Source organism: Oreochromis aureus, linkage group 22, assembly GCF_013358895.1.
Source record: "Oreochromis aureus strain Israel breed Guangdong linkage group 22, ZZ_aureus, whole genome shotgun sequence".
In the NCBI taxonomy this organism is placed as follows: domain Eukaryota; kingdom Metazoa; phylum Chordata; class Actinopteri; order Cichliformes; family Cichlidae; genus Oreochromis; species Oreochromis aureus.
In genome coordinates this window covers 13120719-13134235 of record NC_052962.1, presented here as the reverse complement: position 1 = coordinate 13134235, position 13517 = coordinate 13120719, and the positions used below count along the sequence as shown (strand labels likewise).

General features: G+C 40.5%; 1 protein-coding gene and 1 long non-coding RNA gene across 2 annotated transcripts; both read left to right on the top strand.

The window, feature by feature from the left end:
• Nucleotides 1-846: 846 nt before the first annotated feature.
• On the top strand, nucleotides 847-1628 carry LOC120435856. Its single transcript, XR_005609975.1, has 3 exons — nucleotides 847-958; nucleotides 1295-1297; nucleotides 1565-1628. It is a non-coding gene; the product is annotated as an uncharacterized LOC120435856 (long non-coding RNA).
• Nucleotides 1629-3339: 1711 nt separating this feature from the next.
• On the top strand, nucleotides 3340-12927 carry LOC116309418 (gap junction beta-4 protein-like). Its single transcript, XM_031726009.2, has 3 exons — nucleotides 3340-3407; nucleotides 6431-6911; nucleotides 9264-12927. The coding sequence occupies exons 2-3, from the start codon at nucleotides 6522-6524 to the stop codon at nucleotides 9687-9689; spliced, it is 816 nt and encodes a 271-aa protein (XP_031581869.2). The 5' UTR covers nucleotides 3340-3407; nucleotides 6431-6521; the 3' UTR covers nucleotides 9690-12927.
• Nucleotides 12928-13517: the final 590 nt, after the last annotated feature.

Genomic DNA, 13517 nt, shown 5'->3' with positions numbered 1-13517 from the left:
TGGTTTGTAGGAGCTGTGCGCTTGCGTGTGTCCTGCACGTCAAGATCCAGGGGAGACGGCGGTGTCTGAATTTACCTTGGCGAGTTGGAATCTTCCTCCTCCTCGTCAGACAGCAGGAGCTCTGAGTCAGCCAACTCATCTCCATCCTCGTTAGCATCTCCTCCCCAGCGACGGGAAAGCGGTCGCGATGGGCTGAGGGTCTGCTCCTGCCCAGCTTGGGCCTTTTTAACTTCAAACTACTGTAACAGACTTTTTGCATTATTTCTCTCTTTGCTGTGCTGCTATCTTTCTGCGCCACGGTTTTTCTTCCATTTCTCTGACATTGTCTCTCTGTCACTTTCCTTGTTTATAATAATAATAATAATACATTTTATTTATAGGCGCCTTTCAGACCCTCAAGGTCACCTTACAGTAGCACATAAACAATACCATAAAAAACATTTAAAAAGATGTATATATAGCAAACATGGTAGATAAAATTTAGACATAAACAATCATAAAAGCAAATATAAAAACTGAGCAAGGTAAAAATGGCCTAAGACAGATCAGGTGTATGCAGTTCTGAACAGATGGGTTTTGAGTAGTGATTTAAAAGAGGTGAGACAGTGTGTGGTCCGTAGAGCAAGTGGAAGTGCATTCCAAAGTCTCGGGGCAGAACAACTAAAGGCTCTGAGTCCCATGGTAGTCAGGCGAGCAGGTGGAACTGACAGAAGGGAAGCTGAAGAAAAGTGGAGTGTACGAAGGGGTGAGTATGTATGGAGAAGATCGGATAGATATGGAGGAGCGAGGTTATGAAGTGCTTTGAAAGTGAGAAGCAGGATCTTGAAATTGACACGGAGGTGAATGGGGAGCCAATGGAGCTGTTTAAGAACAGGTGTTATATGTTCAGTGGATCTAGTTCTGGAAATAATACGAGCAGCTGTATTTTGAACCAACTGCAGTTTATGGAGGGATTTATGTCACAGTGCGGCTGTGTGTAGGCAAGAGAAGGACCCAAACGCAAACTCGCAGAGACAAAGGTAAACTCAAAAACACAGCTTTATTGCTGGTATAGGGGGACACGATAAACAATACAAAACTAAACTGGGAAAACTAAAGCACAAGGAGCCACAGGGAGAATCACACAGCTATGAGGGAGAACGCGACACAGAACTGAGGGAGAGGCAGACATAAATACACAGAGGGTTAACGAGGGAAGTGGGAGCACACGGGGAACACAGGTGACACTGATAATCATAACAAGACACAACAGGAGTGAACGCAACACTGACGGGAGACTGTCAAAGTAAAACAGGAAGTGCACAGAAGTTCAGACAGGAGGAGAGAGAGCACGGGGAGAGCACAGACATAACGGGCTGGGTAAAACATGGAATAAAACACAAGGAGAGACGAGGGCTCACAGATACACAGAGGGGCACACAGGGGGTAAGAGTCACAAGGGGAAAAACACATAAGGAAACAACGTAACAGAGCAACTCAGGAAGCATGGCCTAAATAAGGAACAAAATACATGAAAACTAAGAATACTGGGCCAACGTGGCCCAGGACCATGACAATTTATGAGGTAGACCATAGAGAAGAGAGTTACAGTAATCCAGACGAGATGTGACAAGAGCATTGACAAGTATGCCGGTACTGTGTGGTGTGAGTGAGGGACAGAGACGGTTAATATTACAGACATGAAAGTAGGAAGACCGAGTGATATTATTTATATGTGCTGTGAAGGACAGAGTGCTATCGAGAATGACACCAAGACTCTTAACCTGAAGGGAGGGTGTGACAACAGAGTTATCAATGGATAACGAAAGACTGGTTGGAACTGTAGTCAGTTTTGATCTGGTGCCTATTAAAATGAATTCTGTTTTATTGCCATTAAGTTTAAGAAAGTTGTGCGTAAACCAGACCTTGATTTCACTTAAACAGTCAGAAATGGATGTAGGTGGGAGAGTAGCTGTGGGTTTGGAGGATAGGTAGAGCTGGGTGTCATCTGCGTAGCAGTGAAACTGGATGTTATGCTTCCTAAAAAATATTACCTAGGGGTAGGAGATAGATGATAAAAAGTAAAGGACCCAGGACAGAGCCTTGGGGTACACCGGAATTAACTGGAGTAGATACTGATCTGTGAGGAAGTAATTGAACAAACTGTGAGCGGCCAGAGAGATAAGAAGCAAACCAGGCGAGTACTGTACCATTGATGCCAATAGATGCTAATCTGTGAAGGAGGATGCGGTGGGAGACAGTATCGAAAGCTGCTGTAAGGTCAAGGAGAATGAGGATGGATATAAGTCCAGAATCAGCTGCAAGCAGAAGATCATTGGTGATTTTTACTAGGGCTGTTTCTGTACTGTGATATGAACGGAAGCCGGACTGAAACTGTTCGTACAAGTTATTTCCAATGAGATGATGATGAACCTGTGCAGCCACTATCTTTTCAAGAATTTTTGCTAGGAAAGGAAGATTTGAAATTGGCCTGAAGACTTTATTTATTATTTCGATTGAAGGGATCTGAACCATTCTTTTTCAGTATTTGAGTTATTATTGCAGTTTTAAGAGAAGAAGGAACAGAACCAGATATAAGAGAGGAGTGTACGATATTAGCAATCAGTGGGGCAAGAGACGGGAATGAGAGTTTAACAAGATTTGTCGGCAGTGGATCAAGTTTACATGATGATGACTTTAAGTTAGTAATTATGGAAGATAGCTGAGTTATTGTGGGAAGTTCAAAATTGGATAGAGAGGATGACAGCTGAGAAGGGCAGAAAATGCAGATAGAACAATTGACCATTTCACAGGACGAGGGCAATTGTTGATGGAGATTCTCAATCTTGGTGTAAAAAAAGTCCATAAATTTGTTGCAAACTGCGGCAGAGTGTGTATATATGGCAAAGGTATCTGGGGGTTTAACAATATTGTGCAATGAAGAAAACAAAGTGCGAGTGTTTCCTTCAGCAGATTCAATAACAGAGGTGTAGTAAGCAGATTTAGCATGATGAATAGCTTCTTTATAGTGTTGTATATGGCTGAGATACATGTCCTTGTGAATAGTAAGTCCTGTTTTCCTGGAGAGACGTTCTAGGCGGCGTCCAATAGCTTTAAGTTGGTGAAGTTCAGATGAATACCATGGCGCAGAGCGAGAGAAAGAAACAGTTCGAGTTTTTCCTCAAAATACCTGGGGGCAGTTTTTTTTTCATGCCCAACATGCAAACTGAAACCGTCAGGTGAAAGAATGTAACTTTTCTAAGCGATGCTCCGCCTATCCTTCTCTTGTTCCTCATGTTTACCAGCAAGGCCACACCTCAAAGCCGGCCCCCTTCAAAAGGTCCAGGTGTAACCAAGTCAGTGAACACTGAGGCAAGAGCAGCTGACACATCACATTCACACATTTAATGGTGCTCCCTGCACCCAGGGTAAGATGCTTTATACTTCTGCTTTATACGTCTATATTTGCACAAATTAATGGATCAAGGAAACAGGTGTTTTGTAGCCGAATTGCTGAGTTCTGTTTTAAATTCAGATGAATACAAGAAAGGATAAGGACAAAATATAGTAGTAGGAAAGAAGGGGGCTGGCAATAAAAAAGGGCATTGATGTCACTCATTCTGTTCCTGTTTTATCACATGCCAAGGGAAGAGCTCAGCCCTGATGTGTACAAAAGAATAAGATTTGCAAAGAGAGATAAGTGGAAGCAGTGCAAATAAAACTACACCTGGATTACTAACGCTTTATTCCTCCGGATGATTCATGCTGCCCTAAAAACTAGAAGAAAGTCATGTTGAAAGTTTGTCTTTTGTTGTTTTAAAAAGGCGAGATTTATGAATTTCAGGAAAACTAAGAAAGAGCTGTGGTGGAATGAAGAGGGGTAAAGAAAAGACAAAAGCCACACAATGTAACATCCGCCTCACCTTGTTAGCCAGGACCCTTGACTCATACAGACAATGTATTATTGATGTACTGAAAAGTAATGTAAGTATGTGTATTTATATAGCTCCCTTATCAGAGACATAAAAGTGCTGTACAACAATTAAAACACAATTAATATCAATAGAGAGCCATGTTATAATAAAATCAACTGGAAAAAGAGAAATTACAAAAGAATATTAACAGAAAAGTTGATTAAATGTTTTTAACTGCTTTTTAAAGGAGTCCACAGAGTGAGTGAAAGAGAGTTAGAGTGGTAAAGTGGCAACTTGCTCAACCTGTGGAGCAAGTTGTATTCAAACATCTGTGGCAGTGCCAGAAGAGGATCTGAATTATATTGGTTCATGCCTGACACTGCAGCCATAGTGTAGTCTTTGTTATGTTTATGGATGTTAATTTATCCTAGTCTCTTTAAGACATTTAATGAAGACATGAACAACCTGAGAAAGCTGTCTGCATTGTCACAATGAAGTGAAAGAGAAACATATGCAAAAAGATAGATAAATAAGAGAGAGGGCAACATTGCATCTAAAGCAAACAGAAAAACAAGTTGTGGTCACCTCCCTTTAGAGAAGATATGCTCTTCTCTCTGAGGTTTTGTTTATTCGCTGAGAATCACTGCAGTCTGTGTTTGCATTTTGTATGAACAAAAATCACATGCCTTTTACATTTGTGAATAGCAATGAATAGCAATGCTGTACGGTGGTGGTAGGGTAAATGTGTTCCTTTAAGATCCTTAAGAGATCTTTAAGATTTAAAGGCGCACTCCATGTCGAATTTTTTGGTTTTTTAGTTCATGCAAAATGCCACAACAAGAATACTGACAGGGACTAAAAGACAGCATATTTCTCCCATATCGGCTTCTATTCATTGGCTCCCTGTTAAATCCAGAATTAAATTTAAGATCCTTCTCTTCACGTACCAGGTCTTGAAAAATCAGACCACGTCTTATCTTAAAGATCTCATAGTACCATATCACCTCAATAGAATAGAGAAGTTCGTTCTCAGACTGCAGGCTTACTTCTGGTTCCTTGGGTATTTAAAAGTAAAATGGGAAGTTGAGCCTTTAGCTATCAGGCCTCTTCTTCCTCTCTTCTGTGGAACCAGCTCCAAAACTCACAGACACTGCTGAAGAACTTCCCATGATGCACTGAATTTTACTTCTTCACTCATGTATTTCACTCGCCATTTGTTTATACACCTCTCTGCATTTAATCATTAGTTATTATTAATCACTGGCTCCCTTCCAGAGCTTTGTTTATCATGTCCTCCTTCGAACACCCCAAACCCTCCCTGAGCATGGTTGTGCTGGAGGTTTCATCATGTTAAATGCAAGTTTTTCTTCCCCACTGTCGCAAACACAAAATGTGTTTGCATTTTGTATGAACAAGAATCACATGCCTTTTACATTTGTGAATAGCAATGAATACCAATGCTGTACGGTGGTGGTAGGGTAAATGTGTTCCTTTAAGATCCTTAAGAGATCTTTAAGATTTAAAGGCACACTCCATGTCAAATTTTTTGGTTTTTTTGTTGATCCAAAATGCCACAACAAGAATACTGACAGGGACTAAAAGACAGCATATTTCTCCCATATCGGCTTCTATTCATTGGCTCCCTGTTAAATCCAGAATTAAATTTAAGATCCTTCTCTTCACGTACCAGGTCTTGAAAAATCAGACCACGTCTTATCTTAAAGATCTCATAGTACCATATCACCTCAATAGAATAGAGAAGTTCGTTCTCAGACTGCAGGCTTACTTCTGGTTCCTTGGGTATTTAAAAGTAAAATGGGAAGTTGAGCCTTTAGCTATCAGGCCTCTTCTTCCTCTCTTCTGTGGAACCAGCTCCAAAACTCACAGACACTGCTGAAGAACTTCCCATGATGCACTGAATTTTACTTCTTCACTCATGTATTTCACTCGCCATTTGTTTATACACCTCTCTGCATTTAATCATTAGTTATTATTAATCACTGGCTCCCTTCCAGAGCTTTGTTTATCATGTCCTCCCTCGAACACCCCAAACCCTCCCTGAGCATGGTTGTGCTGGAGGTTTCATCATGTTAAATGCAAGTTTTTCTTCCCCACTGTCACCTAAGCAGTTGTTCAAATGGGTCAGATGATTGTAGGGGTTTCCTCTGTATTATTGTAGGGTCTTTACCTTACTGTGCACCTGTTGTTTATTTAGCACTCAATAAATAAAACAGAATTGTGTGTGTGTGTGTGTGTGTGTGTGTGTGTGTGTGTGTGTGTGTGTGTGTGTGTGTGTGTGTGTGTGTGTGTGTGTGTGTTTTTGTATCATGTATATGATCTCATTGTATATAACTAAACACTACAGTCTCAGTCAGTACTTCCAGTTAATATTTAATATTTATTTAGGGAATTAACTTAAATTAGAGGCTTTTATTGTTTTTTATTTTTTGGAGCAAGACTTTACAAACCACTGACTGACATCACCCTGTATCAATTACTAAGATTCTTCTAACCTACTTTTTTATTTCATTGCTCAGATTTGGATCAAGAACTTCCACACGATCTCTTCAGGAGATCAATCATACACCTCAAATTTCTGTCCCCTTGTCCCCCTCCAAGGCAGCAGTCATGAACTGGAATTGGCTGGAGGAACTCATCAGTGGGGTCAACAATTACTCCACGGTGTTCGGTCGGGTTTGGCTCTCAGTGGTCTTTGTCTTTCGGGTGTTGGTGTTTGTGGTGGCGGCTCAGGGGGTGTGGAGTGACGAGAGCAAAGATTTTATATGCAACACTCTTCAGCCGGGCTGCACCAACGTGTGCTACGACCACTTCTTCCCCATCTCCCACATCCGCCTGTGGGCCCTGCAACTCATCTTCGTCACATGCCCATCACTGATGGTTGTTGCCCATGTCAAATATCGACAGATGAAGGACTTAAAGTACACCACCACCCATGAGGGTAAGCACCTGTATGCCCGCCCTGGGAAGAAACGTGGAGGGCTGTGGTGGACATACCTGGTAAGAATGAAGGGTGATAAAGATTAATTCCACTGTTATCATGTATGCCACACATAGAAGAAGATTTGCAATTATAATGTGTGAGCAACAAGCTCCACCAAACTGATGGGAAGTTGTGTGACTTTGCAGGAGTGGTCTACGACAGTGCAAATTTTGGCATCTGTCCAATATCAAGTATTGCAAAGAACTTCAGATATTTTTCAAGTATATGTCTGATGTATTTTTATATATTTCTAAATATATATACTGAACTTAGAGGGATAGAAACAAAGTACCGATCATATCACCCTAGTATCTATCTGATACTGAGACTAGCGTTGATTGATGATTGATTGTTGGTTGATGATCAATATTTCGAGGGATCCACCTACCTCTATTTTCAGTGGTTCGATGCTTTCGAAGCTTCTTTTAAACAGCCAGATAATATGTCCCTACAGTGGAATGTGATACTATTATTTCTGTAACATGGTGTCTTTTTTCTTGTCTTTAATTTCTCTTTCATTTGCTGTTTAGAAACATCTCTACCAAGTGTTTGCCTTTGTTTTGACTGATTTTGGTAAACATCAGGAATCTTCATTTTATAGTTTATAGAAGGTTGAAGAATGCTCATTTACGTTCCAAATTTTACATGGCGTTGCTTAGTTTTTAATTTTTTTTTAACTAACTCATAAAAAGAGCTTAGACAAATGGTTGGGATAAGTTACAGCCAGTGTTGGGCAAGTTAGTTTGAAGAAGTAATTTATTTTAGTTACTAGTTACTTCTTCAAAAAAGTAACTGAGTTAGTAACTGAGTTACAAGATTCTAAAAGTAATTAATTACTTGAAAAGTAACTATTGCGATACTTTAAAAAAAATGTTTAACCCTCTGGGGTCCAGGTTATAATTGGCCATTTCTGACTTCTTTTGATTTTTCCTCCACATTTCACCTTTAAAAACTATTTACTTTGCCTTGTTTGGTATCATTCTTTTCAGAACAACCTCACGTGTCTGAATTTACAGTCATGTTTTCATTTTGACATACTGTATTAACACAATTGATCTAAAATCAAACAAAAAACATAAAATCAGAGTAGAAAAAGTTATTTTTTACTGTAACAACCACAAACATGTGAATCATATTTCATAACTTTAAATACAAATATAAATGGTCAGCTTTTAAAATCCTATGCACAAGTTTTGCAAACATCAAAGTTATTTGCAGCCATTTACCTTTTACCCTTTTTTAATAACCATTTCAAACTATTTACATAACAATCAGCTGTTCTTCAATAAGATGCCACACAAATTATTTGTGCCACTCCAAAAGAATAATTTCTGTCCACTATAAAGGAGAACATCACAGCCTGATACCTGCAGGTCTGACAGCAGGTGTATCACTCCTGTTCTCTACCTGGAGACTGCAGTCGCCGCATTGTTCTGACACACAACACAAAACTATCCACAACATTACACACTAACTACACAAGACAACACATTAACTACACACTCCAAACATGCTAAACATCACAAATCTCTCACATCTCAAAACTCTCTCTCTCTCTCTTTCTGCTCTCTCTCTCGCCATCACTCCTAAAACTTCCCCCTTTTCCTAAACAACCAAATGTCATGTTGCCATATCATTTTTTGATTGGTCAATATGGTGCATTTTTTCCACCAAAACGAACGGGCTGGTTTTTTTGGGGGGTTTTTTTATTTTTTGGTCATAAGCAGAGAGTGCTTGCTAGCGCTGTCCTTAGACAGTAAACGTGGCGAAACTATTAAGGAAAAAACACCGCGTATATATTGTTTATCATAACTCTGGTTTTACATGGCCTATCAACACAATTTAAAAACTGGTATATATTACCTTGTTGCTTTGTCATCTTAAAGTGGTCATGTGATTGGCTTACCACGACTACTTTAGTCTTCCTCAGTCAAACAGCAGCACTCATGCGACTGTTTTGCCCCCTTAGCTCCAGGTGTTGTTCCAAAAAGTGATCGTGATTGCCGCCCGCAGGAGCACGCGGAGCTGCTTAAAGCTGTAGCGCCCAGATTACTTACAGCTACTTCCGTGCAACTGATATAAAAAGCAGTAAGCTGAAGACAGCTGCAACCGTCTGTTTGTTGAAAAATAGTAACGCGACCGTACCGCATTTTCTTGTTAGTAACGGTAACGGCGTTGTAATGATAGGAATAGTAATTAGTTAGATTACTCGTTACTGAAAAAAGTAACGCCGTTACTAACGCCGTTACTTGTAACGCCGTTATTCCCATCACTGGTTACAGCAAAATTAATCCTGTCAAACACATCCATTAACAATGAAGAAATCTGTAGGATTTCTTCTGCTTTAACACACATTTGTCTTCTTATAGGTGAGCCTGATCTTAAAGGCAAGCTTTGACGCTGGTTTTCTCTACATCCTTTATCACATCTACGAAGGGTACGGCTTACCTCGTTTGTCCAAGTGTTCCCTGGAGCCTTGCCCAAACACGGTGGACTGTTACATATCCCGCCCTACGGAGAAGAAGATCTTCACTCTCTTCATGGTCGTGTCCTCTGCTGTCTGTATCTTGATGTGTATCTGTGAGATGGTTTACTTCATCTGCAAGAAAGTCAAGAAACTAATCAAGAGGAAAATAGATGCAGACAGGAAGGCATTTGCAGAGTCTCACGAGCTGAAGCCATTGTCAACACCTCATTCAAGGCACAAGTCTAGATCATCTTTGAGAGTGGACCCAACAGTCTCTATCCAGAACCTGAGTAACAGCAAGACTGAGGAAGCACCAACTATGAAATAAGGACCATGTTGCTCGGGCTACTCTGAAAAACTAATTGAATAACTTCCAGGTGCCACTGGAAGCAAATGCATCCTTCTGACTGCTTGCAGAACTGTTGCTCACCAGCAAAGAAATACGCAGCGATTTGTAAATAAAACTTTGTTAAATGATATTCTGCATGGAAATCGACAGCAAAATTGCAGATGAAAGAGGAAGCTATTTTTTGAGTAATGATGCTCTATGTGTGTATGATTGTGTGATTGTACTCATGTTTTTATGTAGCCTGTGCATCACTGGCCAATAGTAAATTGTGATAAGCTGTTAGATCAGGTACTTCTAATGGATTAAACTTTAAAAGGTTAAAGGTACTAAACTCATCTAGATACAGAACAGATGGTGAACCCCTTTACCTGAAAATACAGATTGACCAACCAGAGCACTTTTTTGAACACAGTAAGTGGAGATGAAGAAAATCCCCTTTATTCTTACACTAGAAGGAAATTGCTTGGCTGCTGTGGTTAGCTGTTGTTGTCTCCATAATAACATACTAATGTTGTTTATTGAGTTTATCTCTTTTATTGACCAATGTGACGTAACTAACAGCACCGCAAGTAGTTTCGGTTATTCATATGTCTGCTTTGGTTAGCTAAGTGTTACACCTTAAACTGTTGTTATTCTTTAGCAACATTTCGGTAGCAAATAGCAGGTTACTCAGTGTTTATTTTTTAAATGTGGTCTTGTGTTTCAGGAATATGTAAATATTCTAGTTTTCCTCATTTGAATTCATAGCAGTCATGGTGGGTTTCATTTGGAAATAGAGGTAACTCATCGTCCTTGCTCAAACACATAATTACGGCGTAAGTAAATTTTAACCCTTTTTGATGACATCATCAAAACACTGGAATAAGTCTATGTTTTCCATGTTTAACTTTATTTGCCTCAAAAGTAGTTAAAACAGCTAATAAACTACCAAAATACTTTTTGTTGTTTTGTTTTTTTGTGTTTTAGCCTTTAACATAAAATTGCCCACCTATGTGTCCTATAGGTAACTTCACATGAACAGTCTCCTAATTATAAACCAATTACATGTTTTGCTGTGTATTGGAATTTCTTTTATTTATGTATTTGTCACATTGTTTTATTTGGATAATGCTTTGGTGCCACTGGGTTTTTAGCATGTCTGCCAAATGTCTCAATATCTCACAACTTATTCATGCCATTAAACAGTTGGGTGAGGAAGAACCCAGAGTGGGGGGGGGGGATCACACATGCAGTCCTTTTGAGTCCTTTGTTTTTCTTTTTGAGGATGGGGGAGGATTTAAGGGGATCAGCCACTGTAAGAGGTGACAAGAGACTGTGAACTCTTTCTTTGGTGGAGACCAAAGATGTAAAAACAGCTGTGTATTGTCTTTTGTTCTGTAGAAAGTATTTGCTGGGCTCGGGAGAGACTCTGCTGATCGTTTGCCCTGTGATGGCTGCTCTCACCAAGCTTGGTTTTGTTCTCTTCTTTATTAGGATGTTAGCTGCCGCTCACTGTTTGTCTGCTGGCTTTATTAAAGGAAAACTTCCACAACAAGATGGCGTCATAAACAGGATGGCCTGTGTGGTCGCTGGACAACGGTTCTATGGACGGGCTGATCACCCCTGAGGGAAAAAGGTACCTCTGTCCTACCGGCTGTTGAAGCGAAAGAAAATGGAGGAGTTGCGGAACCATGTGTTTTAGCCACCACCGAGACCATTGACTCTGAGAGGACTCCTGCCGATGGGTGAGCTGGAGCTAACATATATACAAGTCACGAGGAGTTTTCTGTGTCTGCCTAAGAAGGGTGACCCTCGGGGCTGAGGGCCTTGAAGGAGTCTTCATGTTGAATCATGGAGTGACATCCCTAACGTTTTTCAAGGAGACTAAGGGTGGCAGTGTTCATTCCTTGGTCCGTAGAAGTCAAGGTACCTCATGAGAGATGTCCTGTGCAGAAAGAGAGAATCTAGATTCCAGGAGCAGCTAGCGGAGCCGGATTGGCGGCTGAGCCAAATTAGTTGCTGGAGAGGCGGCTGAGGGCAAGCTCTACACTCGATGACTGGATGAGAAACTCCTGTTTGACTGTATGATAAGAAGTGTGGGTAAAGTATGTTGTGAGATGGCAGAGAAGATAGAAGAGTTGTTGGAAAGGGTTCACTCAGCATGAACCAGTTGAAAAGTGGAAGAGCAGTTGGGGAGAAAGGAAAAGAAATGTTGGAAAAGTGAGTTAACAGGTTGATGTGCGGGTGTAAAACAATGGGGTAAAAACAATGAAAATGAAAAAAAAACCCAATGAGAACAAAAAAAGGGAAATGTGTGTGAGAGGGGAATTGTCTCCAACTGGGGGAGAGGGTGATGCTGTGGGCCACCAGCTTAGTGGACACAAAAGAAACAAAATTGGAGTATTGTTGATGAAAATAAGTAATAATAATATGAAGAGGGTTTGTGTTTCTCAGCGTAGAACAACTAAAATCTCACTTTCTGGGTTTTAAGAAAGGAGAATTCAAAAACAAAAAGGGATATGTGTTGTGCAAGCAGTGAAGAAAATGATCAAAATGTCTGAGTGTGTCAGTTGCAGGTGGGAAACGGACCTGGATCAATCTCCATGTGCAGTGGTCGGAGCAAAATAATAGGTTAACATCATTAGAAACACCCAGGCCGAGTTTTGGCTGAATTGTTTTACAGCTTCACTTCCATGTGTTCTTCATCCTGAAGAGCAAGCTCCAAGGAAGCTAACCTCTCCCTGAAGACAAGAAATGCAGTTCCAGAGCAACAGCATGGCAGGTCAAGAGAGAACAGCAGTAACCTGAGCAGTGAGAGGTCCAGCAGAAGCAGTATGTGCAAACAGCATCAGCATGGAGAAAACACCATCATCATAACTGGATGGATGGAGATGCATTTCCAACAAGCTGCAACTTCTCTGTGTGTGAATGGACCTTGGGAAGACTGTCTGAGTTTGACATTTGCCACGTTTGGAGTAAAATGGCAATGGAAGAGATAGTGGAAAAACACAGGACAAAGCTGAAGAGAACTGACTGCCACTACTGCTGAAGAGTGGGGGAGAGGACACCACAGTGGAAGGAGGAGAGGGAGGACGCATGGAAGAAGGTTGTTTAGTGTGGGAAATCAAATTGGGTTAAGGAAGCTGGGGAGAAAAACCGACTGCCTTGGAGTGGAGAATTGAGAAAGTGTCTGGAGCACCTCTTATGGAAAATCTTGAATAAAACTGCAACCACCAGGCGAGCATGTCTTTTGAAGTGAGGTTTATTAAAAAAGAAAAGAAAAGTGGAGAAAATGTTCAGGTCAAACACCAAACAATTTCTGAGGAAGGACACCGCCCTGAACCATTTTATACCTTCCCAGAACATTTCCACAGCACTTCCACAGCACATCATAGGAGTGATTTTGCTATACTAAAGTGATATGATTAAAATATGTGATCAATACATGAAATAAAGAAATTTCCAGTACAGCACCGCAAAGAGGAGAGGTACACAAATATTACACACACAAGTACGACATGCATTAATCCTACTAACACATGAAAACATGTAATGAAGCTCATGAAGACCAGATAACATCTTAAGCATGCGTTTCTGTTTTTATCATCTTGTCCAGTTCACTTAGTGGGATGAGAAGTGATATATAAACTAGTGGACTAGTATTATATTGGGGAAAGATGACTGAAATATAGCAGGGGTGAACAGAATGTTATAGAGGGCTTAAATAAATGATGAGACTCTAATAGATTATTGAGATTCTTGTTTCTGATGTGTGGGGGAGGTTTTCCCATGGCACACAGCTGGTTATATGGGGAAAAAACTCATTAT